The sequence below is a fragment of the Equus przewalskii genome, unplaced genomic scaffold (assembly GCF_037783145.1).
Source record: "Equus przewalskii isolate Varuska unplaced genomic scaffold, EquPr2 ChrUn-9, whole genome shotgun sequence".
NCBI classification, from domain to species: domain Eukaryota; kingdom Metazoa; phylum Chordata; class Mammalia; order Perissodactyla; family Equidae; genus Equus; species Equus przewalskii.
The window spans coordinates 1,089,469-1,116,045 of record NW_027228757.1 but is presented as its reverse complement, the minus strand read 5'-3'; the positions used below and the strand labels follow the sequence as shown (position 1 = coordinate 1,116,045).

Below are 26,577 nucleotides of genomic sequence, written 5' to 3'. Positions count from 1 at the left end.
TGTTGTTCAACATTCAAGAGTCTTTATTAGACACGAGATGGGTCTTCCATCTCAGAGAATCTCAGCTCAGATGACAAAGGAGAAACCAAGATGGGCCGGGATGGACAGCCTGTGGACACGGGAGCAACAGTGAAGCAAAGTCTTATCCCAGGCGGCTCCGGGTGTAGTGGGCTGCCAGGCTGGTTGCTAGGGCGTGCCTACTTCTGGCCTGCTCAGAGGCTTCTTGGAGGAGCTGGTCAACTTGCTAGAGTTTAGCCACATCTTTCAGTCAATCCAGGAAGGCTTCTCAGAGGGAACCTAGGCCAAAGGGTGAAGTAGGTTCTTCTTTTTGGTCTGAAAAGAAAAAATGTCAAGACCGAAAAAGGTTCTTTGGATGGAGACCTTAGCAGGAGACAGAGGGCAACTTCCAGGGAGGGCGTCAGTGGCTGAGTCTAGGCATCTGTTCTAGGGGCTCCACCCCAGTCCCTGGGGGAGGGGAACGCCCAGGGCAGAACGCAGAGCCCAAGCAGGAGAGAGATGAGGGGGTGGCCCAGGCTTGATTCAGGAAGGCAGGGAGGGGAGCACGCTTCCCAAGGCCAGGGACCAACCCGGGAGGATTTTGGTGGTTTCTACAGCTCCTGTGGCCTCCTCCCCAGGCCCGTCTTCAACCTGCAAGGACTGTTTTAGCATCCCTCAGACTTCACTCCTGCACCCGAGAAGGAGTACCCCCTTCCTCCCCTGAGAACACGCTGAGACGTCCCCCGGCCTATCTGGTCCTCTCCTCTCAGTCCCTCTGATTGTGTTTGCAACATGTTCTGCCAGAAGTCAGCATGGGAAAGCGAACAGCACATACTTTGGGATCTGCAAAGCCCTCTCTGAAGCCCCACCCAACTTACTAGTTCTGTGACTCTGGGCAACTTACATGTCCTTCTTGGGGCTGATTCTGCCTTTGTAAAGTGGGGACAGCATCACCAGTTTTCAGGACTGTTGGAAGATTAACTGAGATAATGGCTAAGAAAGGGCTTACACAAGCAAGTGGGTGCCAAATCAAAGTCAGTTTCTTCCTTCCTGGGGTAGAGGGAAGCTGTGCCTAGGAAAGAAGAATAAAGTCAGTAGGGGCTACACAGAAGTCAGGCATCAGAGGCACAGCTGTGGGCACGGCATTCCTTTCCTGCCCCATCTGGAGTTGGGAGCCCTAGCTTTGGAAGCCCCCAAAGTTCACCTCACCCCACTTCTCCAAGGGCTTTAAAATCTGAGAAGAGAATTTCAGAAAGAGGAGGGGATCTGAGCCACTCTCCTGCACTGCCCAACCCCTCAGATCAGTGTCACCTCCCGCCTACCTAGACTCAGACTTGCCAGACTTACCTCCTTCCTCCCTGCTCCCCCCTCCCCTACCCGACCTTCCCACAACCCCCATGTTTGCCAGGTCCCTAACCTTGACCTTGACCATACTTTGGAGGGGCTGGGATGGGAGGTCTGCCTTGACCACTATACTGGAAGCTCCCCAAAGGTGAGGTAAGGACTCTCCCTCAAACCTGGGCTCCTGGAGCCCTGTGTCCCTGACCCCCTCTGGCCCTCTTCCCAGCCTGGGCTGGCTCCCAGAGGCCCTGAGGTGAGCCAGCTGTTCCTCAGTGCCCCAACTAAGTCTGTCAGCCTCTCCCTCTACAGCTCCCTTTCCCACTCTTCCCACTCCTTGCTCCAGATCCTCCGCCTGCCTGGGAGCCCTCCTAGCCCCAGGCTGGCTGGATTTGGGGGAACAACAGAAGAGACTGGTGTTTGTCATGGCCTGGGAAGGGGTGGTGCAGGAAGCTCAGTGCAGGGCCCTCCCCTGGGTGGGGGAGGAGGAGTCCAGATGGAACAGTCTCCGCCTGTTCCACCCTCCCAGCCCCTGACATAGCGAGCATCTCCTAGCAACGGTACAGTAGCAGGGGGCTGGGAAGAGGGTGGGGGCTGGGAAAGTGGGGCGGGGAACAATGATATCATAAATTATCCCCAGCCCCTCCCTGCCAGCCCACCCTTCCTCAGTTGAGAATGGCCTCCTTTCTCTTTCCACCTGCTCCTCATTCAAGATTCCCTCAGCAAAGCTGGCCCCTGCTCAGTGCCCCTTATAGATGCCCGAGGTCAAGGTGACCATTCTCTGCCTTCTGCTTGAGCTCCAGAGGGAGGGAATTCTCACCATCCCAGGATCTCTCAGGGACCCTTGTTGGAACCTCCCCAATGGCGGGAGGGGGAGACTGCTTTCTGGGCCACCCCGCAAAGCCTTGGAGACTACCACTTTCCAATGGTCTCTGGCTCCTGTCTCTTTCTTTGGGTGGGGATGGGGGCAAGGAAGGGAAATTTCAAAGCATTTTGTGATATTGACTCCCCTTCTCTAAAGAAAAAGTCTTAGACTTGGGGCCCCCAAGTCTTTAAGGGGCACTTGGACCTCTCACCAAGCTAGCCAAGTCTTAGTTTCCTGGTCCTAACAGCTGGAGTCCAGGAAGCCCAATAAAGTCGTTAAAGCTGGGTGGCAGTTCCTTCCTTACCTCTCAAATTAACCATGTCAAGCCAAGGGTCAAAGAACTGGTGCTTCAGCAGTACAGATCTTGGTTAGACATTGGGAAGGACTTCCCAAGACAGGAATAAGAAAGATCATGGAATTTCCTGGTTGGAGAGAGGAAAAGTCTGTCATAGAAACAGGAAACTGAGTGGGAACCTCTTAAATTTCATCTCATTAATGCTTTCTTAGCCAAATTAAATACACTGAGGACAGAGCCTGACACATAGCAAGCCTCCAATTTGGCTATTTTTTTTTTTCTAAAGATTTTTTTTTTTTTTCCTTTTTCTCCCCAAAGCCCCCCGGTACATAGTTGTGTATTCTTCGTTGTGGGTTCTTCTAGTCGTGGCATGTGGGATGCTGCCTCAGCGTGGTCTGATGAGCAGTGCCATGTCCGCACCCAGGATTCAAACTAACGAAACACTGGGCCGCCTGCAGTGGAGCGCGCGAACTTAACCACTCGGCCACGGGGCCAGCCCCCAATTTGGCTATTTTTAAAAATCACATTAATATGAATTTTTATTGGATGAATATCAGGAGGAAAGGATACATCCCTGGAGACCTATCTCCCATCATCCAGGAACCCCACGGGAAAAATCCAGATATGAGGTAGTGCCCCGAGTACAAGATGGCAGCCAATTGCCATGGCAACAGCAGAAGAAGGAGTCTGGTTGGTTGCGGGGGCGGTGCTGGGAAGCCAGCTGGTGCCAGATGGACAAACCCAGCAGAAGGTAGCCCCAGCCGGGTGAAGCTCATGCTCCCCGTGCCCAGGGCTCTCCCTCCATATGCCAGCCTCAGCCTGGTCCTTCCCTCCAGGCTTAAAGGCTCCACTGTTACCTGTGGGGGATGATGCCAAAACCATTCCTCCTCCTGACTCTTTCTTGTACAACAAGGAATGACCGCTTAGAGACAAGAGACCCTCGTGCTCAAAGTCTCCCTGGCTTATGGGCCGAGGGATCTAAATAAGTCTGAATTTAGCTCCCTCCTCACAATGCGGAGGAACCATAAAATCAGGCACTTGAGGGTCCTAAGTGGCAGGGCTTGGAGGTACCATTTTGTATACATTCAGTGGAGGGTCACAATGTCTGGCTAGTGCTCCCTCTGGAGAACAATGACATGAGGGCTGCAGGGAGGGAGCAAAGTGGGCTAGGGCAACATGGGGAACTCGAGCTTCGCTCCATCCCTCTCCTCCTCTCAGGATTGCTGGACAGTGTTTGCACAGGGCCAGCGGGAAGTTCTTCCTGAGAAGGCTGGAAGAAGCTGTGGTCATGGAGTCTACCACCCAGTTGTTAAAAACAAATGCCTCCCAAACCAGTCTAGCAAGATGCTGGCCTGCGTGAGACCACGAGAGCTCCAGCCAGTCCTCCAGCCCGTCCCCGGAGCCCAGCCACACTTCTCAGACACGGCTCCACCATAGATTGCACCCAGACTCCCTTCACTCTCCTCTCCAGCAATCCCTGCTCTCGTTTCCAAACCCTGGAAGCCTTCTCTGATTGTTCCCACCTACCTGCAATGGCCCCTCTGTGTCCCTCAGCATTTAGAATTAACACGACATCTGCACACAGCCTTACGAAGCACTCTCATTGACACTGACCCATTTGGTCCTCAGGACAACCGTGGAAGGAAGTTAGGATCTAAACACATTAAGTGGTTTGCCTATGGTCACCCAGGTAGTAAGAAAGGGAAGCCAGAATTTATATCCTGATCAGCCTGATTCCAGAGTCAAAAACCAAAACTTCATTGTCCTTCCTTTTGTTGTCCTTCCTGTGGACAGAGCCCCTCTATCAAATCTGTGAGCAACCTGCAAGCTGAGGCTGTAACTGATGTCATTCTGCTTCCAGCACCCCCAAAGCCAACATTTATTAGAAGGGACAGTGTGCACAACAAGGGGTTGGAGGTAGGGGAGAATGTCTACCCACACTGTGATTAGCAGTAAGTGACCCTGAGGCCAGGCAAGGAGAGAAACCTCCCCTGGGGAGGACATGACTGGGTGTGGAGACTGAGGTGGCCTCAGGGCTCCTTTTTGGTTCTGGTCAGTCTTGTCTTTCCACCCTCCCAACACAGCCTTCCCTGGAGGCAGACTCCAACAGTCCCTGTGCTGGGAAGATCAGAGAGGTTCAGGGTGGGGTCAGCCCCAGAAGCACCATGGGAAGGCGTGTATGGGCTGGAGATGGAAGGCTGGAGAGGCCTGGCAGGATTGGGGTTTATAGCTGGGAAGAAATGTGGGGGGGAAGGGCGGGAGTAGGGCCTTGGTGCTGGGGACCTGTGGGGCCTGTCCTGGGAATGGCTCTACCTTGGCCTCACTGTGAGACCCTGGCCAGGTCTCAGCTTCTATTTGTTTCTCCAACCTGCTTAAAGCTTGAGGCCTCCTCTCAGCCTTCCCCTCCTCCAACCCCATTCCACCACTCCCAGTGGGCCCCCGGGAGCTAAGCCCCCTCACCTGACAGGGCCACTTCCATGGCCATTCACAGAGAGGTCTTTGTGCAGACGCTGGGCCTGGGGGAGGGGCGGTAGCCAGCACCGCCCCCCGCCCCCTTACACTCCACCCCAGTGGCCAGCAGCCGCCTCATCATCTCTTCAGCTGTCTCTCCAGCCTTTCACTCCCTTTTTCTGGGAAGAATCCCCCCGGAGCCTTGGCCCCCTCCTTGATGACCCCTTACACCTTCCCTCACTCCCTCTTCCAGGAAGTTTTCAGGACTGAACCCCCTTCTCTATTCTTCACTCCAGTCCGCAGTGGCCCATCTCCTGTCCTGATGTTGGGACACTGTGCTGGGGACCAACCTTGGCTTCTCCACATTTCTCCCCAAAGGGCTCCCACCAGCCTGCCCAGTGTGTACCTGTGGGGCGTGGGCGGTTCTGGAGGGGGAGAGGCAGAGACTCTTCCTCAGGTGGCTTCCAGGCCTTTCATACGTTCCTTCCTTTCTTCAGAACTAGCCAAGAGCCAGTTAAGTGTCTGGTTGGGTGCTGGGCTCAGTGGGCAGCTAGATGCGGGTGTCCTTGTCGCAGCCATACCCTGCACCCAGCATCCCTGAGGCTGTCAGCTAACTTCTCAGAATCCCCATCAAATGCAGCCTCCCTCATGGAGCAGATAAAGCTCTTAATAATGGAATTTCTGCTTCCACTTCCCATCTCCCCCAGCCCAGACTCCCTCTGATGGATGTTCCAGTCCCCTAAGGCACCATGCTCTTCCCTACGTCCTTGCTTTCACGTACACTGTCCACTCTCCACCACCCACTTCCTCAAACTCCTTAGACTGACAACTCCTTGCTTACCTTTTATCACTTTTATTCCCTTTATCTTTCATCACCAACATTTTGGCCCCCTCCAGGAACCCTTCCTTAACTCCCCCAAGGTGGCCCACAGTTCCCTCCCCACCTGCTCCCACAGCACTTTGCACACGTCTTCAGGACAGCAGTCTCCACATGCCATGTAATTGTGTGTCTGCCTCCCCTGCTGGACGGTTAGCTCCTCAAAGAAGCTTTGTATTCCACCTTCCTCTTCAGCATAGCACCTGGCACATAGTAGGCACTCAATAAATGTCTAGTGAATGAATGAGCTGACATGGAGGTAGGGATAAGGGAAAGGAAGGTATGAACATGAGAGGTGCTACAAAGGAGGAAGTGGTGGGTTCCGATGTGACTGATTTGGATCGGGGGAAGGAAGAGGGCAAATCGGATAATGCTCAGGATTTGCACCTGAGGGCCTGGGAGTTTAATGAAGCCGCCCATAGAGGCAGGGAAGCAGGAACACAGGGCAAGACTTCAAGCCCAATGCGGAGTGAGGGAGCATGTGAATGCCCTTCCTATGTCTGGGGAATGACCCCCTCATGAGTTTCGGAGGGAGGCTGCACTTACATGTCACTACAGAAGCCAAAAGCACAGGTACCTTCCTGGCCCTCCTTGCAGCTGGGGCCTGGGCGTTGGGTCTAGGCTTAGCCAATCAGATGCACCAGTCCAGTCTCTGACCTGGGAGCTAATGGCAGGACCACAGGTAGCAGTTAGGGTACAATCTGGAGTTTATAAGAAGCCAAGACTAGAGAAATGAACGAGCGTTTATAACTTTGGCTGATGGCTGAGGTGATAAAAGTGAATGAAAGTGAGTAGGAAGGAAAAAAACAAAGGTGACAGTAGAACCTTGGGGAACATACTTTTGGCTGGAGGACTGGTCAACCCAGCGGACTGAGAGAAGAGAACCCAGAATGAATAATCAGGGATATCACAGAAGAACCAAAGGCCAAAGGTGAAGACACGATGGACATCAGCATGAAATGTTCCACAAAAGTCACCAGACCTGAGCAAGGGCCGTTGGGTCCGAGCGAGGAGGTTGAGCGGCCTGAGAGGGCACAGTGTCACCAGAGTTACGAAGATGGAAGCCGGACTGCAGGGCTGAGGAGAGATGACTTGGAGCTTCGCCTCAAGTACATGGTGGCCCTTCACAGGCCCCAGAGAGACCCCCACCCTAAACTGGCAGATGATCCTGCCTGCCCACACCTTACCCTCTCCCTCCTCCTGCTGACACCCCCAGTTCTGATTCCTCCGGTATTTTTTGCGTCACCCCCAGTCCTTCAAGTCCTCTGACCATTGGCGCTCAGGAGGGGTCTGGAACCAAGGCCAGCGTGGAGGCCTCTCTACCGCGGCTGCTCCTGTGTGAGGCTCACATCTCTTCGGGGGCTGCCCCTTCCTCATCTCTCCCTCCTTCCTTCTCTCTCCATGGAGGGGTCTGGAACCAAGGCCAGCGTGGAGGCCTCTCTACCGCGGCTGCTCCTGTGTGAGGCTCACATCTCTTCGGGGGCTGCCCCTTCCTCATCTCTCCCTCCTTCCTTCTCTCTCCATCCTCTCTTCCCAGTTTCACTAGTAGGAAGACTCAACAATGTTCCTGGTCAGCCATAAAGCCCTGACATCTCACCTCCCTCCACGTCCACCAACCAGGCCAGCTCTCAGCTCTGGAGAGGCGGCCATTTTATAGGCGCCAGCTACCTAAGATGGCGGCCTCCCTGTCTCCCTCTGCTTTCGTTCCCACAGCCTTGCCTCTTACCCTTGCCTCTTTCTTTCTGAAGCCTGAGCCCAGCAAGGTGGGGGGCCGGGCTGGGGAGCCAAGGCCAGAGGAAGCAAAACAAAAAAGGACAGAAAAGCCGGCCCCTTGGCATCTCTCTTTGGCACTTTAGTCCAGCAGAGGGAGGGAGGGCAGAAGGGAAGAAAGAAAGTAGTGTGAGTTTTTATTTCCATCCTCTTCCTGCCACCTCCCCCCCAACACACACACACACACACACACACACACACACACACACACGCGTGCGCGCGCGCGCGCACACTTTGATGAAAACAAAATTTCTCCCCTTTTCTCTCTTCTACAACCCCCCTCCCCTTTTTTCCTGGCTCCTACCATGAGCCTCCTGGAATGCAAATAAGTTGTATTATGCAAATGTATGCAAATCAGGCTTAACGAGCGGAAGGAGGGGGCAGAATGCCGAATGAGTAATGGCGGAGGGTGCAGATGGAGGATGGCAGGAATGACCCCTCCTCTTCTCTGTTCCCACAGCCTGGAGGCTTGCTAGGGGTAGCAGGATGTCCCTCACTTCTGGGAAAGAGTAGAAGGTCAAAGCCACGTTGCTTCAGCTGAGACGGTTGAGCTGAGGTTGGCCTTGGCTATAGGTGAAGGACAGGAGGGCTTGTGGGGAGAGAGGGTTAAGTACAAGGGACTCGTCCTCACTTGCACAACCTCACTTGAGCAACCTTGCCCAGAGACTCTGGATGCACCAGCCTCCCTGCTTGTATGGCCTGCTGATGGCAGAACCTTCAGCTCCGGGTGCTGAAAAGGTGATGCTTATGCATGCCATGGCTTGTGCCTCAGAAAGGAGGATTCCCAAGGGAAGATTCCCAGCCAGACCCAGGTTCTTCCTGGGGGTGGGGGTGAAAGCTGTCTCTCTTTGTGCTTTGGAAAGTGGGGGTTGGGGTGGTTGCCATGGCAACATAGCATGGAACACCCACCTCCCCAACATCAAGCCCCAGAGGACCTAGGAGTTAGGGGGGGATAATGGATTGACACCCCCTGATGCCCCCACCACCTGGCACTGCCAGCCGGAGATGGCGGCATCAAATCCTAGAGAGAATGGCCCCTTTGTTTCTCTGCTCACGGTGTTGAGGGAGCAGGCCTGGGCACACAGAAGGGCCTTTCCCAGGCCCTGTTCCAGTTTGTGTGACTCTTGCCGGCCTCTGGAGACTCCTTGTGGCCATCCACTGGCCTCTGTGCCCTAGCAGATGGCTGCCCCCTTGCCTTTTCTCCCGTGGGCTTGCCAGCTACTGCTAGGTATGTCTCTCCCTGTGCTTCTCCCTGAGGCCTCCTCTCCAAACCTCCTCAGACAGAGATAGCAGTCAGTTCCACCTCTTCTTGGCTTGTGTGGACACCTCACATGCTGAGACATGCATCCTGTCCTTTTTTGTATGGGGGCAACCTGTGAACTCTCTCTACCTGCTCCACCCAACTCAGGCAGGGAGACTCCTAAAGAAGTACCAGGCAGAATAGGCAGGACCAGGCTGGAATTCAGGAGCCTGGGTCTTGGCATTTCCACTAAGCAGCTGAGTGACCTTGGTCACACCTCTTCCACTCTCTTGGGATCTGTAAAATGAGGGCTATAGGGCTGATGCTATCTAAGGTTCATTTTACCTTTACCTGATTGGTACAGTCTGTGTCTTGCATGAACTTAGGTTGAATACTCCCTGAGTCTAACCTTCATCCTTCCTACTGCTGGAGAGGCCCCTCTCATCCCAACTCCCCAATGAGGACAAACCCAGTTTCCTGGAAATGCAATGTCAACTGCCCTCAGCCTTTTCCTCTCCCTGAGACTCCACAGCTGCCTGCAAATAACTCCCACAGATTAAAAAATCTGGAGTTTTTGATAGCTGACGGTGCAGATAGGAGGACGCCCTCCTAACCCTCCCAAAGGGGGTCAGCATAGCCATCTCACTCACCGCCCGGGAGCTGTCCGTGGTGCTGGATGTGGCTCTGGCACACGTGTGGAGGAAAGAGGGCGGGAGGGTGGTGGAGCACCCACCCGCCCCAGGTGAGAAGCTAAAGGAAAGAGAAGAAGCAGAAACATTTGGAAACAGTAAGGAAAGGGGAAGATGTATTCCTGGAGAAAGTTTCTCCTCTCTGAAGCTCTCCAAATTACCAATACTATTTTTGGGGGAAGAGCACAAGAGTCAATGAAACTCTGAACCTCCCACCCCTTCATCCCAAATAACTTAAATGTCCCAGATTAGCTCAGGCCTTATCTGGATCCTATTTAGAAATCCACAGGGAGATGGAGTCATAATTCCTGGCCTTGGGGAAGAGCTCAGGTTGAGGTAGTTGACAGGGTACAGACCTCTAAATTCCATCCCAAATTCTAAGGCTCCTACAAGGAATTTAGTAATAAAGATGAGGAAGATACACAGGTGAAGACACACAATCTGCCTGATAGTATTACAGATATCAGGAGCTTGGGAGGAAAGGTAGGGGAGGCAGGAAAGGGTGTGTTTGCATGTGTGTGTGTGTGTCCTGGGCAGAGACATGAACCTATATCTGGTTCTTAACCCTAGCTGCACCTTAGAAGCACTGAGGGAGCTTTTAAATGATATTGATGCCTAGGCCTCATTCCCAGATACTCTGCTTTCACTGGTCTAGGGCTGGGCCCAAACATCAGTATTTTTTAAAAAGCTTCCCAGGTGATTTTAGTACATAACTGGGTTGAGAATCGCTGGCCTGGAAGAAAGCAGAAAAGAAAAATTGCAGGGGTTAAGCCTGATGAACTGGAGGAAGAGGCAAGCTAGGGCACCTGAAGCAGAAGGGAATGAATAGGGAAGAAAAGAATAAGCATGTTATCTCGTCTCTCCTAGGAGCTCCTGATGGCCCCAGGCCTGGCCTAGAGACTGACTCAGGTGTTGGGCTTGTCTCTTCTGTGCTGTGGAAGCTCAAACCACCGCAAGGCAATGAGATGGGCTGTCTCCCCAGCCCGTCCCTTGTGCAGAGAGAAGGAATGGGTGCAATGACCCTGAGGGCGTGCTGCTCCCCTTCACCCAGAAGGTCCCCAGGGAGGCAGTTGTGGAAGGTAAACAGCAACAATGGTCTCTTTCAGTGTCCAGATTCCAACCCTTCAGTCCAATTAGCAGACACAGCAAACAGCAATTCAGCTGCCTTCAGCTGCTGTCATAACAAACTCAGAGCAGCCTTAATGGGGGGATTAGGGCAGGAGGAGGGGGGGGTGTCACTTTGAGCCCTGGGAGAGCCTGGGTGGCAAGGAAGGGTTCCCCTTCTTTCTCATCTCTCTCCTATCTAAATATGCACCCACCCACCTTTACCTTCCATAACCCTGCTCCTCAGTGTCCTCAAAGCTCCGAGAATGTTTTTATAGTTTTGTCTACTCTTTCCTTCCAATGATTTTAAAGCATTAACCTAAATTCATTTATCCCCTAGGGAAGTGGGCAAACCCCGCCTCTGGATGAGACGGCACCATAACCCCCACGATCTCTGAGGTCTCAGTAGCAAAGGAAAGGAGATGAAAAGCTCAATCTGTCCTCAGAACATTGGGTATGAGGGAGATGATGAAATAAATATCAGTATCCCACCTCCCAAACCTTGGGAAGTGCAGACTTCAAGAATGACTTCCAGATATAGAAGAACACAGAGGGGCCTCTGCTTCTCTGGTGGGTTACCAACCTCGAGAACTGAATTGGGGGTCTGGAAGGCAAGAGGAGAGAAAACACTCCTTCTTAACGTCACTCAATGATGAAGAAAAGTCTGCATGCTGATAGGTAGGTCTTTATTTGGCTCGTTAATTTTACCCACTACTTAACTGGTCCTTTAATTTCATAAACTGTGTTTTTAGTAACTCTAGAAGTTTAATGGAATAAACTTGGAATTATTTACACATGCCATATTTCTCTATCTACATAAGTCAGTTTACCAATCATAAATACTCTTACCAATAAGTGGTAAGATCCATTAAGGAGAAAAACACAATGGCGGGTCTGCCTCTTGGACTCTAGCCTCTTCCCTTAACAGGCTTCCCAAGGACTGTTCCTCTTCTCCCCAGGGTTCAGACATTGCCTACCCAGGTCCCAGGAGTCCCTCTTCAACTCCCAAAGCTAGAAAAGGAGGAACTTCCTCAGTTTAAATGTTTTGAAATCCTCAGTGAAGAATACGCCAGAGAGCTGTCCTTTTTGCTTGATTTGATTAATTCTGAGATCAATCATATGATTTCAAATAGTTATTCCAAACTGTAGCCTTTAACCCTTATGCAATCTAAGAATTACTCCTTACCCAAGGATATCATAACATATTATAAGATCTTTTATATGGAATTCTTCATTTGCTCCATGTAACAACCCTGAGGATACAGATTCTTATCTCCATTATACAAATATTTGAGCTGAGTCTCAGAGATCTGCATAGCCGGTAAATGATGGCACCTACACATCAATGTTCATTCAGTTACACTTCCTCTTTCTATTTCTTTCCCTCCCTAGGCTTGCTGATTGTGACAATTCTTATGACTGTAAGGACCTTTCAACAAAACCCTTTCCATTCCTAGAATTGGGAAAAATTTGTTGCAAGGTGAAGGTGTGAGCGATAACGTAAAACTTGTGTCGAACATTTAGGAGAAAATTGCCTTTGAACTCCTGGACTTAGAAATCAATAGGAGGGCACTGGGATGAAGGGCTGAGGGGAGAAATGGATAAAGAAACCAGCTTAGAATTTGGTTTCCAGTAGGGATTAGGTGGATGTTGCAAGATCTGAAGAATAGAAGTAAAAGTTCCTGGACACAGACACAAGTGTGATGATACCACAGGAAAAAATTTCCTAACTGGTAACTGGTGAGGCCCTTCAGAGCCCCTTTCAACCTAGCTTCCCTGCACCCCCATTCTGTCAGCTCTCCTACTGTGTTTAGCTGGAGGAGGTGCTATCTGGTATAAAGGTTTGGGGAGGCAGGACTCAGTAGTGTCACTGCGATGTCTGCATTTGGTAAACCCCCCGAGTCCCAGAGTGTCTGTTCCTTTAGTGGATTTATACCTATATGTAGCCAGGCATCACTAATCTCACAACCGAGCCTCCCCCTGCACCATGGATCACACACATCCAATCTCATACCAGGTCACACACCACTCAGTTTCTCATCCTCATAAGCAGACACACAGCTCACAAGCACAGTCATGCATCATTCTCCTGACACCCCCCCACACACCATATGTACACGTAAGACAGACACAGACCCTCACCCCTACACTCATCCTGGCTTCTGCTCCCCTTTTCCACTGAAGTGCTTGTTTTGTAGGGTGTAAACCCTCAACCCACCAGTTCCCTCAGGCCCTCCCATTCTCCTTCGGAGATCCTGTGGTCAAACGTGCTAATGGGATACAATAATAATAATATAAACCCATTGTGGTTAATAATATAGGTTCTAAGTCTTAAGTGGATGAGTCTCAGGAGATCCCAAATATGCATTTCCAACCAGCTATGTGAAAAGTTGAAAAAAAGAAAAAAAGGCCTATCTTTCTTGGTGCTTCTTCTCTGATCCCCACTCCCCAGCCCAGGCTCACAACCAGGCCTTGCATCTCTCCGTGGTCCTTCCCTCTCCTCTGGTGCTCTGATTCCCTCCCTTCTCACTCATCCCCATCTCCGTCTCCCTCCCTCACCCTCTCAGTCCTCTCCTCCGGCAAGTGTAGTGGAAAAAGCATTGGGTTTGAAACCACTGAGTGACATTAGCAACTCATTCGAGTCTGTGGTTCCCCACTTGTAAAATGGGGTTAATAACAGCTACCTCACAGTGTTGGAAGATCAAAGAAAGGCGTGGTGGCAGAGCGCTGGTCCCAGGAAGTATGGAGTGATGTTTGGGATTATTAGTCCCTGCCCCAAACCTGCTCCCTTTCTCCCTAATCCTGCCTCCAACTGCCCCCCTCCAAAAACCCAAATTCCAAACAGCTGAAAAAGCAAGAGGCCGCTAATCTCTCCTTCCTCCAACCTCTGAAGGAAGGAAACATATGGACTCCAGGCTCTCTGAAGCCCAATTGTCTTAGTTTGGATTCCCCAATATTTCTTCCACATTATATATAATTGAATCATAATCTTCTAGCTATAAAATCAGTTCCTGGGAGGAAATTTTAAATTTACCCAGGAAACTGAAGTCAGTACAAGGTCATTTTGTGCAGTTCTCCTGCCCTGTTTTTACCCCTTCCTGCCCCGCCTGTGTTCTGGAATGCCCCGGGGTGGGGGATGGGATGGGGAGAGGTAATAAATGCAGAGGGGCTACTTCTAGCTTTGCTATACGTCATTCTACCAAGTGACTCTAGGCCATCCTCCTCTCAACTGCACCTAAACACTCTTTTGCTGAAAATATTTAGGTCAGGCCATATAAATGGATTCTTTTAGGAAAGGCCCTGATTAAGCTCTCTAATTCTTCGCTTTTTTGGGGCAGCATAAATACTAAGCTACAAATTCCTTTGTGTTTGAGCTCCTTGAGGCCATTTGCTGTTGGAGATGATTTCCAAGAGAGTGAGGATGGGGTGGGAAGGTGGGGTGTCCTGAAAGATCCCAACTCGACCCCTTTGGTCAGTGAAGACAAAGCTGGCATGAGAAGCTTTTCAAGACATTAGACTCAGGTCCTGGGTGGGAAGGAGGAAAGAATATGGAAACAAGGGAGTTGAGAAATACTCTGCACTCTGTTGCTCCAGAACCCAGTCTGGGCAAAAGGCTCCCCAGCCACCGTCTTCTTTTTGAGCAACCCCCCAACCCAGTACCTCCAGCCCCACTTCCATCGAGCTCCGCTTTGCCATTCTCAGCTCCCAACCAAGCCGGATAGACCTATATGGCTTCAGGGGAGCGATCAGAGCAAGACCAGCGTTCTCAGGTGACCTCCTACACACCCTCCCAACCCAGCAATAGCTGCGGATAGCCTGCCGGATAGTTCACCGGCGCCCACGGGAGAGGCCTGGGCTGGGAACCCCAGGCACTGTTCCGAACAGCCCTGCAACTAGATTTCAACAGACCTCTCCCTTGGAGCAGCCTCCCTGGCAATGACCCAATCCGCAGATTGCCCGAAAAGGCCCCATTCCAAGAGGTAACCACAAGGCCCCCTTCTTGCCTCCCCCCGACTGGGTGGGGAAGCTATTGCCCCTGGCTAAAGTGAAGTGGGACGGCGACTCCTACCTGCGCGGACCGGGGTGAGGGGTGGGAAGTCGTCCCGACCGGTGAGGTCTGGAGGCGCGCGGGCCGCGGGGTCCTCGTCTCGCGCTCACAGCCCCCCGGGTCCTCGCGTCTCTAAGCCCTCGCTTAGGCCTCCCCCGCCCGTCCATGCGGCCAGCTTTTCTGGGGCCCCTCTGCGCAGTGTATGGGGTTATTTTTACTTTCGGTTATCTAGCTTTATGAAGACTCCACACCACTCATACAGCTAGATAACCAAAGATAACAACCAACCCCGCCTCCTGGCTGCCGCCGCCGCCTCTTCCACGCAGCCCCTCCGCTGCCGCCGCCACCGCCGCCGCCAGCGCCGCCACAGCCTCCCGGTCGCCCGCTGGTGGGGGCTGGGGAGAGGGTACACGGGTGGAGATGAGGGGCGGAGAGAGAAACGGAGTCCAAGACGGAAAAAGACTCGATGACATGAGGGTACAGACGCGACAGAGACCGAAAAAGCCGTGGAAAGGATGCGACGGCCGGTGGCGTCGAAGTCCGAGGATCGCCCCCGGACCCCAAAAGCTTCCGACGCTCTGTTTCCCGCTCCCCATTCGAGCTAGAAGCCGGAGTTCCGCTGGTCCAGGGAGGAGGGACTCGCGGGCTTTTCGTGCCACCCGGGAAGACCGCAGGGACCGAGGCGGAGGCCTCCCCAACCTCAAGGGGTCTCCACTGCCCTCCGTTGGAAGATCCAGGCGCATCCGATAGCCGGAGCCTTAACCTTCTGCGGAGCCCGAGCCCTGGTGTGGGGGTCGTAGCCAGGAGGAGCGGAGCGGCCCCACCACGTCTCCCAACTCGCGAGGGCGATGGAAGCGAAGCGGAGCTGGTGCGGGGGAAAGGGCTGGATTCAAGCTGCCGACTAAAAGGGGGAACAGCCACCGAAATCCTGAGGGTAAAACCCTGAAGGCGTCCAAGCAAGAAACAGGGAAATCCCGGCAACCCAAAGAGAGGGGGAAGCCGGTGGGGGTGGGGTAGGAGGCAACCCACAGACTCCTAAGCCAGTCTCTCAAGGAGAGAAGGAAAGGGCAAAGACCCCACCCGGGAAGGGATCCGGGAGAGCACCCACGAGATAGGTTGGCAGGAGGAAAGCGGAGGGCGGGCTGGGCAGGTGAACTGAGTACTAGGCCCCGCAGGACCCCCCAGATAATCGGCTTTGTACAAAGAGGTCCAAAAATCACCTATGGCTGTGAAAATGGCCGGGGGTCCGAGGCGAGACGTGCCCTAGGGGTTGGCGGGGGTTCCGATCAGGACTGGGAATCGTCAAGGTGGTCCCGGGAGCCCGGAGGAGGGTGTGGGGCTCAGCCGGCCCCTTGTGGCGGACATTCAGACACGCTGGGTTCCAAGGCGCTCGCCCATCTCCTGCCCCGCGCGGGCCAAGCCACTTACATCGAGCCCAGGGTGCCCATCCGTGCTCTCCCGTGCGGTCCTCCCGGCACATTCCCGCCCACGGTGCGCCGTGACCCTGGGTCCGGGGTGCCAGGGCTCAGCGGGCGCTGGGCGGAGGCGCCCGCCGGGATCTCAGCCTCCGCGAGCCAAGGCTAGCAGGGCAGAGCGGGCCTCAACCGGCTAGCTCCCTCCTCAGCCTCCGCCGCTGCTCTGGCCCGGGCGCGCTCCGGCTCCGGACTTTTCATTCATCCTTTCACGCTCCCTCCCCAGGCCAGCCTCTGATTGGCTCAGCCGAGTCTGACGTCACCGCCTCGTTCCCCCGTCGACCCCGCCCCTCCCCCTTCTCCAGTTGAGCCGGAGCGCGCAAGTGGGGCGCCCCTCCTCTCGGAGAATTGGGGGGAGGGGGGAAGAACTACTATGTCTGCTGATCCCCAGCGTCTTGCAGCCTCACCCACCCCTGATACCCGCCTGCCATCTCCAATCCATTGCCATTTGTGGTTTGGTCTCCAACCTCACTCTTTTTGTAGGTCCTACGTTTTCCATTTTGGCCCTAGGTATATTGCACCGGGTCCAGGGCTCAAAGACGAAAAAAGAGATCGGGTGAAATCTCAAAAAGAACCAGATTACTACCTCTACCTGCCTCCTCTCGTTGGGATATTTTTTGTGCTTCTCGGGTTCTGATCCCTCCCAGACTGTGATCCTAATCTTTCAGGAAGACAGGAACGTGTCTTGCTGGTTTTCAACCCCAAACAGCGAGGGTAAGGTTCTGGAAGTTTGGGACTCTTACTGGGAGAGACGCGGGATCTGAGCGAGGTTGGGCCTCCTTTTTCGCCGTGCAGAAACGGGAATATCTCTTGAATTTGTTCTCAGCACCAAAGTTCCCGGTTGGGGAAGCTGGAGGATTCCAGCTGGCATTAACCTGGGCAACACCCACAGATTTGACATAGCCATGGAGGCCCTAGCTAGCATCTTCTCTCTCTTTCCCTATCCCGTTCGCCTCCAACGGAGAGCCCTGCGGACTCCACCCCTGTTGCATCTCTGGGTGCTTGGAGAGCTGGGGTCACGGCGAGAAGGATCACTCTCCAGCAAGGTTTCAGGCTCCGGGCTTTCCCGACCTGGCTCCCCATCTGGCCCGGAGAATCAGAGCCGAATAAGGCCTCGTCCCAACCGCGGGCGGCACACGCCGGTCCGCAGGCGGGACCTGGATTCTCGCTGCACTCTGAGAGCGAGCTGCCGGCTTCCAGCTGAGCATCTCTGCCTGCCAGGGAGCAGTTCGAATTCACGTCCCAAGGTACCCTACCGCTCCATTCACCCTGCCGTCCGTGCCTTTTCTAAGAAATCCTGTGAATTAGATACCTGGAACCTGTCGTCTGCTTAACATGGGCCCGCTCCTATCACCAAGAATCCTTAACACTATGCCAGCAGGGGTGCACTTCAGGGGACCCCGGCTTTGGCCATCAGACTCAGCCAGATTGTTTCATCCGCCCCAGGGTCCCGCCTCTGCACAGTCTAGGACAAAGCTGAGCCTGAATGCTATTCGCCTTGGTTAGACACAAGCGGATGGCCAGTGGGTTTCATTTGGTCCTCTTTTGAAAGACTGGAGAATGTCTGAATAATCAATCGCTGCATGATTGCGGGGTGAGGGCCACTTTGAAATAAGATAAAGCCCAGGGACCTGTGGTTCCCTACCAGAATAGCGGTACGGAGCTGAAGCGAACAGCCTGATTTCCCCGGGGCTCAGGGCATTCTCAAGGCTGTGCTTGGCACAGCTTTTTTCTGTCAGCCTCCACAGGGTCTCAGGGAACTTACTCAAGGGAAAGGCTTTCTAGAAGCTTCCACAGCATCAATTCTTCCTCCTCCCAGAACTGGGAACATATCAGCCAACAATGGTGGTGAGAGAAGGAAAGAGACAAAGTGTCCACTCACTGCTTTGTTTCCTCCTGCCCCCTCCCAGGTGCCCCTACAGCTCAGAATAGAGCCTTGGGGGAGCACTGGGGTCCCTATCACCAGGACACTTGCAGAAAAGCGGAACCCTCCCCGAACACTCTCAGAGATAGACCCATCCTACTGGCTGTGCTACTAAATGCATGCCCTAAATGCATCCCTGTACCGAGGCCCCAGAGAAACTACAGGTCCCCTCCAGCCTTTCCTCTTCGTGCCTACAAACCTCCTTAAATATTTCTCAGCACACCACTTCACACTTCTTTATAGGATGCCCAATATCCTCTAGACATTCCAGCAATCCTAGATAGAGCCTACACTTCTCCTACACACACCACCAGCTTCCCCTACAAATATCTCCCCATTTGCCCGCCACAAGATCCCTTAAAGGCACCTTAAGCAGACCTTTTCCCCCTTCCTTCCTCCCCTTACCTAGTGCCTGGGAGGCTGGGGCCAGCTTGTGGGGAAGAGCTGATCGTCCTGCTAGCTAACACTCTCCCCTTTCTTCTCTGTCACCAATTTCCAACCAAGTCCCCTGCCCTCTGTGGGGCTCAAACTCATCTCCACACCCACTTACCCTGGCCTGCGCCATCCAGACAGCTAGGAAGAGGCAGCTGGGATTAGCACGAATCTCCCTTCTCCTTCAGCCCCCTCTATATTTTGGTTGAGGGGGGGGAAGACAGAAAGGTTTCTTTGCCCCTCACCACCCCCCACCCCTCCACTGGCCATATTCAGACTCAACTGGATTTCCTCAAAAAACAAGGTCAGGAGAGAAATGGGTTCATACATAAATTTCCCCAAATAGATAAAGAGCTGGATCCCCCTGCGTCTTACTGTGGCTTTGGGTTCTACAGAGACACTTCAGCCTAAACAGTGTCCCCTAAAAGAAAATGGAGATAAGTCTAAGCTGCCCTGGCGCTATCTCCATGGAAGCCCCTTCTCTGTCCAGATTCCTGATGATGTAATTTTTGTTTGTTTTTTCTGGGTGGACTTGACACCCCAGTCTCCCAGTGTTCTGCTCAGGGATGAAGGTGGGTGAGGCACCTGTCTTTATTCCAATGGAGATGGAGCTATAAGCTGTGAAAGAAGCAGAAAACCCCACCATCATGTTAACTGAGGTTGATTTGTATACCAAGCCATTTTGCTCTAGTTTCAAAAAAGAAATTACTTTGAGGGCAGCAAATGAGACACTCCCTTAAGAGCAGAGGCAATTTCATACATATTTGAGTCTTTGGTATCTAACACTATGCTTAAAACATGGTGGGTGCCCTGTAATTGATGACTTAACGAGGGTATGTGTGTACCTATGAGTGTGTCTGCAAGTCTGACTTTGCCGTCATGCAGGTTGAACACATTATGGACAGAGAGGGAGGGTATTGGTAAAATGTGTGTCTTGTGGGATCTGTATATGGGGGTGTGTGTGAGGGAGGGGACGTTGTACCTATGGTGTTGTGTGTTAGTGACTATTTGGCAATTCCTTTGACTAGAAGATACCCTTCTACTGTCTAGAGTTGGATAAAATGGATGCATTAGGTTCCCCTTGTGCTTGGCCCACCAGCCTCAGTCTCCCTAGGACGACCTCGGCTAGAGCAGAGCCTTCTGCTTGCAGCACACAGCACACTCCGCTGCAGTGTTCTGTAGAGCAATGGTCTGCAGACCCCACCCTGAGTCCTCCCAGGGAAATTCTGGGGAGACTGTGGGGAGAGCACACCAAACCCCAGGTGCTGATCTGGGTCTGTAAGTGTCTCGGTTAGCCTAGGAGCCTGCATTCTTGCCAGCGCCTGTCCCCACCCCCAGCCCTACAGTCCTGATGCCCACCCATTGTCTGTGTGCCTGGAGAGGCCCATGGAGAGAAAAACATGGCCTGAATTATGCTCTCTGGATGCGGCTTTTGGACAGATCTTTGTAATTTGGGTCCCAAAATACATTTTGGCATTAAGCCACTCTCTTGAAATATTCAAGTAATTAAATAAAAAGGATATTTTTTCTTTGTTTCAGTCATCAGGTTAATTTACCTTGAAGACACAGATGAAAGCTGCAATTGGAGGAGGGTGGGTTCAGGTATTTATTTCTGTCTTATAAGTGCATCATTATTATGAACATTATCATATATTATTCTCTTGCTATAGAATATTTGCATTGTCTATGGGATAGTGACAAACAGAAGCAAGAATTGGCAGTAAAAAAAATTGCTGAAGCTGTGAAAAAATATATATATATCTCCATATGGGCGGATGAGGTTAGCGGGCATGGAGACATAATCTGGAAGATTTTACCCCTGGGGGTACCACCACCTTCCCTCCCACAAGGCTGTTTTTTCTCCTATTGGGAGGCCAGCCTGAGAGTTCCTCAGGCCTGTCTCAGCACTGCCTCCCCTGCCTGCTCCCGATTCTGTCCTTGAACCCACATGCAGCTCACTTGCCTGAGAGCCCTATGGAGTCAGGGAGGTGAGAAAAAGGTGACAGAGATGGTAGAGTGCTGGCCATCAGCAAATGGCCAACACTCTACCATCAACACTCTTGAGGCGCAAAAGCATGAGTGTGTTAGAGTGCTGTGCATACACACAGGCATGCACATACGCACACAAACCTATCGACTGAGGCAAATGCAATGACATAGCCACAGATACTGCCAGCAATACCACTGCCCAATGCTTACAGGTACACACCCTGGCACACACACCCACTCAGTTGTTGAAGCTCCTCAGGTCCCCATGCTTCTCTCCTTTCTCACTTCTGTCACCCATGTACAGATATCTCTGCTCCCTTCTGCAACAACCACTTCCCCCAGGGTCAACTGGCCTCCAGCTCTGTCCTTAGCAGCCTCTGAGAGCAGGGGAAGAAGTCTCTGAATCGTCAACACCTCTCCCATCTTACAGAATTGAGCACAGGGTGGCCTTTCATACCTTAGCCACCTTGTTGCATTCCCATTATCAATGACTATGCAGGTCTTACTACAATCAGTGTAGACCAAAATCAGGGGCTGAAAGCTAGAAGAGACGGGGAACGGGGTAGAAAGGTGTAGAGAACAGGAGAAAACACAGGTGGTAGAGGGCCAGCTTTCCTTTTCCTCCCCCACCCACACCACCATCAAAACAAACAAATAAGAACATAAATACCCCAAAAGCCAAAGGCGGCCACCTACGATGACACCAGAAACAAAGGAGGCTGCTTCTTCCTGGATGCCCAGCTCCTGTCAAGGAGGAGAATGCAAAGGTTAAAGTCCTTTGAGTGGTCCAGCCTTCTCTCCCTAACACCCCTAGTCTCCCTGTCACTCCCTCACCAGCTCCTTTTCTCCTAGTCTTATGTTTGGCAGGGCCCCTGCTCCATCTTGCCTGGATGACTCCAACCCATGCTCACAACCTCCCTCCACCTCCATCCAAAGCCTTAGGGCCCAGGAGTTTGAACTGAGCCTGTGGAGATGCTGTGGCCTTTCTGACTTAAACCTTCAGAAGGAATCCCCTGCCCGATGGACACTATCTCCCTGCAGATTTCGGCTCGTGGTCTACCAGAAAGCATGCTCAGGATAGAACCAAGGACCTGTGGTCAGGGATATATTTTTGTCTGTCTGGATCTAACTGCATTCTAAACTGTAAAGTTCCATGCATATTCAAGATATTCTCAATCATATTGTGTCTCTATCTCTATCTTTCTCCCCTCATCTCGGTCAATACCCATCCACCTATCACCTATCCATGCATATCACTAAGGATCCATAAAAACATATCCTGTAGCTATCAATTTTCTCCCTCTCTTCCTCTCCTTCTGTTTCTCACATACACAAAAGGTGTGAATACAAAGCAGTTGAGTTTTTAAAAATTTTAATGTTGGGTATGGAACACAGTCTCTATATTTTATAGTCCCTCCTTCCCAGTATTTTGCTTTCAGGTTAAATTAGGATTTGGGGGAATGACATGTATACCATAGGTGACCCAGCTCCCGAAATACTAAGAGGAGTGTATTTATGTGTGTGTGTTTGTGTGTTGGGGTAAGTTGGTGACTCTTTCTACCTCAAACTCAATTCCACAACTAATCCTTCTTCTTTTTCTTCTTTTTTTTTAAAGTCAGAAAGATAACCCACCTAAATGCAGAGGAAATCAGAAAAAAGGAGGGCTGGAAACCAGGGATAAGCCTTAACTCCAAGCCTGATTTCTAGGAGGGGTGCTCTCAATGCACCCTCTCACTTCTAACACCCGCAAGTACCCACTTGACTCCCAGCCTCAGCTCTGCCAGCCCATCCGTTTCGTAAAGGGATGTCTGAGTCTGAAATTGTTATCTTCAAACCAAAGAGGAGGCCACCCCTCCCCCAGCTTGCTGACTTGCTGGAAAACAGGCACAAGGACAGTTGGGGAGCCTGTGGCTCCTTCTTCCACTCTAATCAAAGAGTCGTGGGGTCCCAGGAACAATCGCACCTCTCCATACTGATATCTGCCCTGTCACCCCCTCCACACACACACACAATGCCCAGGGGGACGTGGTGGCAAGGACCAGGGCCCAGGAGGCATGGAACATGTGTGTGCATGTTTGGTGGTTGGCAGCCTCAGCCTCTCCCAGAAATCTGGCCTCTGGGATACCAGAAATAGTCTACTGGCCTCCAGCCTCCACTACCCCACGATGGTTCCAGCCTGTCTCCAAGAAAGCACCCTGTGGGTGGGGACTGGAGGCGAGAAGAGCTCCTTCTTTCTATATCCGCTGGCCCTTCTTTAAAAACAAGAAATTAAAAAACCATCACCAGGTGAGTCTGAAGAGAGCTTGAGTAGGGGTCTCTCCCCTTTGAGAGCCTAAGTGTCTGCCCTTCACTTGCCTTCAAGCTGCCCTCAGCCCCCTTCCCACCTGCCAGCTCAAGGGAAAAGCGAGGAAGAAGGAGAATGAAATTAATCTAAATCCTATAAAATGTTTTTGGATTTTTCCCTAATTCTGGCCTCCACCTTCTTGGAAATGTGGCTCTTTTACCCCTACCCCCCAGTTCCTCAGACTTTGTCCTCCCCTATAACCCAAGTCTCTGGGGCAGAGAAGAAGAAGAGCCAGAGCGAAGAAAGGTCAGGACTCCAAATACAGAACAATTTTTTCTCTCCCCTCCCATCTCTACTACAGCCTTCCTTCCTGCCTCTCTGGTACAAGCATTAAGATGTTGTCCGTGTCTGGTGGAGAGAAGGGAGGGGCGGATTAATAGGATCAGTAGCACCGTGACCCTAAAGCCCCCCTGAATCCCATTGACAAACTTAGTGAGCTGTCTCCGGGTTGGCCGGGGCTGGGGGAAGGAGGGGGACCGAGAGGCGCTCTGGGGCGGCTGAGCAGGGCCGCTGCCTCAGCTCGCTGCCCTGCCGGGATGGATGCCTGGAAGCAGGAGGTGAAACCCCACTCTGCCAGCTACTCTTCCACACACGCCTCATCCCTTTTGGTCACCCCTTAAATCTTTTATCAGCCTTTCCTTTCTGAGATGATTGTACCCGCCTCCATTAGCCAGTGGGCAAAGTAGGAAGGTTAGGGCGCCTTGACTGATTTTAGGGGATCCCCTCCCACCCCCAGCCCAGATGTTTGAGGGGGCTGAGACCCTCCCGAATGGCCACTTACCTGGCTTCTGGGAGGAAGAGAGACTGCTCGGTGGCCCCTGCTGCTGGACTGCCTCTCTCTCCCGGCTCCTAGCCTCTTGTGGAGTGGAGGATGCAGCTCCGATGACGTAGCATCTGTCTATCCATTCAGGAATTTCGCTTGCCTCTCTCTTTCTTTCTCTTGCTGTTCTCCCTGGAAAGGCAGCAAAAAGGGGGTGCTGCCCCTGTCTGGAGACACCACCACCACCAAAATAACAGCCCACTCTGATGAAGCCTCCTCCTCCTGCCTTCTAATGCCTGTGTGGGAAGGGGTCTTTGTCGTCTCCACTGTTTTCCACCGCCTCCTCCTGCCTTCTCCAACCTGAGGCAGGAGGAAGGGGCAAAGGAAAGCTATTGTTCCTCCAGGCCACCCTCATCCCCCGAGGAAGCAAGAGAAAGGGTGTGACAGAAATACCCCTGTCCCCAGTCTCCTCCAGTCTGATTCACCTTCGAACTGGAGAGCGGGATTACATGCCGTGTGTGTCTGGGGTGGGGAGTGGAGTCGAGAGGAGTGATAGAAAGAGCACACAGTTTGCCATTTGGAGGTTCAGGGTGTTCCAGTCCCCCCTTCCCAGACCTTCCCCCACTCCCTGTCCCTGTCAGCTCAACTGTTCACAAATCCAGGTCTTAGTCATGCAGGAGAAAGTCACAATTGAAGATGAGGGCTGAGAGCTGGAGGGGGGGGGGCCAGGTGGGGGGCGGTGAAGGCCAGTGCTTGAAAGTCTAGACAAGAGAAGAGGAGGGGTGGGACCACAGACTCAAAGTGGGAGATAAATTATCTTGCTCTTAGAGGAGGCAGAGCGATTTGGGGGTTGGTTTCCAGGGCTGGGGTCCCGATATTTGGTGGAAGCTGGGGCTCAGAATGGTACAATGGTCCGGTCTCTTTTCTCTCTCTCACCCCCACCCTCGGCCCCTCCCTTTTTCTCCCTCCCACTCTTCCTGGCCTGCATGGGAACTCAGTCTGAGCTCGACGTGACAGACAGCAGGCCTGCATGCTAATGAAGTTTGTCTCAAGTTCATTGTCAAAGCCCCCCCCTTCCCCAAGGCCCCCCTCCCCTCCTCTCATACACAAATCTCCCTGCAACTTTTGTCCCACAGACCTGGAGGCCACTTGAGTCTCTGCCGGCTCCCTCTCTCACCCTCCCCCACTGCTTTCAGTCTCTCCTCCCTACCTCCCTCAGCTGAGGCGGGGGCTCTCTTCTCCCTGGTGCCTTCCCAGCCACCTTCTGGCCAGGCCATCCCTAAACTCTGCAAGAGGGATTCCGAGGGAGGGCTAGCGTCAGAGTCTGCAGACCTGGTCCTTCTTCCCCACCCCATAGCAGGGAGACTTTGGGGAGGTGAGAGAAGGCAACAGACTGCCCCCACTCAAGGTTCCCTGCCCCCCAATTCTCCGCCCTGTCCTGGCCCAGTCCCCCCATTCCAGCCTCAGCTTCCCCCTCCCCTCATTCCTCCCATGATGATTATTTTGCTCTCCCCTTGATTACATCTGCTTCACTAGCTCAGAAATAAAGATCCTTTGAGACTAATTTTGCAACCCCCACCCCCAGCTCCCCACCCCTTCCCTCCTCCTTCCCTCTAGACCAGGGCTCCCTTTAGCTCCTTTCTCACCGGCTGGAAGACATTGAGTTCCTTGTCTGGGGAGCTGGGGGGTTGACGGGAGGGGGTGCCAGTGGAATGGAGGGGGGGTCTCTCCAGCTCTGGGACGTGTCCAGCAATCCAAACCTGTCCTTCCTTTGTTCCTACAAATCTCTTCATACTGTCACCACCCACTGGAGTCTGCCTTTCTCCCAGTAACCGGGGGATTGGGGAGGAAGGGGAGGAGGACCCTGAACTCACTCCACCCCTCAATTCCAGGGAAAGGAGGGAGGGGGAGAAAATAGAGAAAAAATTTAATCCCCCCCTCATTAGCCAGAAAGGAAGTGAAAGGGGATAATTATAATTAAAAGCAGACAGCTGTGGATTGCATCTTTTCTATGTTCCTCCAAGCTTCCTCCCCATTTCTGCCACCATCACCCAAAAGTCTGCACAACTCCATGAGCATCTTCCCCCTGGTTTCCTGAGAGCGGGGAGTGTGCTGGGAGAGGAAGGCCTGGGTCAAATTTGGGGAAGAGGACTCCACTTCCTGTCCCATAGATGACACTTCCTTAAACATCTCAACAGGCCTAGGACGCAGAGGACAAGGAGGTGTCCTCTTCCTGTCCACAAATCTGTATCCCAGAGCTGGGGGGGGGGGGAGTAAGAGATGGGGGCATTCAGGTGATAATAACTAATTCAATAATTTGGGGAAAGCTTTGATTTTCCTAAAAATAGCAATAACATTCATAATGATATTAATGCTAAGAATTAAATATACCCTAGAATATTTTCTCATTAAGTCATCCCTTTCCTCCTCCCTTGGAGTTGCCTCAAAAATAGGAGGGGTAGCTGAAAGCCAGAAGAGCTAGCATGTGTAAGGGAGTGTTATAACAAAGAGAGGCTCATAGAGTTAGGGTACACATAAATGCACACATACACATACGTATACTTTATAATTTTGGGGGTTGTGTTGCTAGGCCTAGCTCTGCTGTCCTATGTATTTATAGAACTTGATCATAGGCCAGAACAGCAGGGTAATTATAGCATTATTAGCATATATGCAAATCAGGTAACCTATATACGCTGAATGGAGGCAGATTATTATTTATTTCTCTCCCCTCCTCTCCTTCCCTGGTATCAGCCCTGGCTTCTCCGAGCTGCACACCAGCAATTATCTGACATTATAAGAGGGGGTTGTAGCCCTGGAGGAGGGGGCTGAGGGGAGTAGGATAGGGAAAAAACCTACAGGCGGCTTTATCTCATTTTACTCAATGTTATTCTGGGAAGAACGGGGAGGGGCTCAGTGAGAAGCCTTTGAATTAACAAACGGGGGTGGGGGTGAGTTGAGGAGGAATGGGGGAGAGACAGA

At 52.4% G+C, this 26,577-nt stretch overlaps 1 protein-coding gene across 50 annotated transcripts; it reads right to left on the bottom strand.

Moving 5' to 3' along the window:
- MIR9-1HG (MIR9-1 host gene) lies at nucleotides 1–24,956 on the bottom strand. 50 transcript variants are annotated; one of them, XM_070608608.1, is made up of 12 exons: nucleotides 24,806–24,955; nucleotides 23,617–23,787; nucleotides 21,162–21,235; nucleotides 11,119–11,230; nucleotides 9,484–9,583; nucleotides 7,550–7,673; nucleotides 6,806–6,900; nucleotides 6,401–6,487; nucleotides 5,891–6,026; nucleotides 2,505–2,622; nucleotides 1,007–1,069; nucleotides 1–333 (listed from the first exon to the last, which is right to left on the bottom strand). In XM_070608608.1, the coding sequence occupies exons 1-10, from the start codon at nucleotides 24,948–24,950 to the stop codon at nucleotides 2,611–2,613; spliced, it is 1,056 nt and encodes a 351-aa protein (XP_070464709.1). In that variant the 5' UTR covers nucleotides 24,951–24,955; the 3' UTR covers nucleotides 1–333; nucleotides 1,007–1,069; nucleotides 2,505–2,610. The 50 variants fall into 50 exon arrangements, 9 of the variants coding, with proteins under 9 accessions (XP_070464709.1, XP_070464707.1, XP_070464708.1 ...); XM_070608606.1 differs by having other exon boundaries at nucleotides 902–1,069; nucleotides 24,806–24,954; XM_070608607.1 differs by having other exon boundaries at nucleotides 1–297; nucleotides 902–1,069; nucleotides 24,806–24,954.
- Between the last annotated feature and the right edge of the window lie 1,621 nt (nucleotides 24,957–26,577).

Bases quoted from the DNA above. Each gene is read 5' to 3' on its own strand.
- MIR9-1HG (XM_070608608.1), bottom strand. From the start codon at position 24,950: ATGGGGTGGGGAAGAAGGACCAGGTCTGCAGACTCTGACGCTAGCCCT. The intron at 21,236-23,616 runs GTAAGTGGCCAT...CCTCCTTGACAG, and splicing joins CTCTTCCTCCCAGAAGCCAG to GAGCTGGGCATCCAGGAAGA. The intron at 7,674-9,483 runs GTGAGTGAGATG...GCTGGACTAAAG, and splicing joins CCACGGACAGCTCCCGGGCG to TGCCAAAGAGAGATGCCAAG.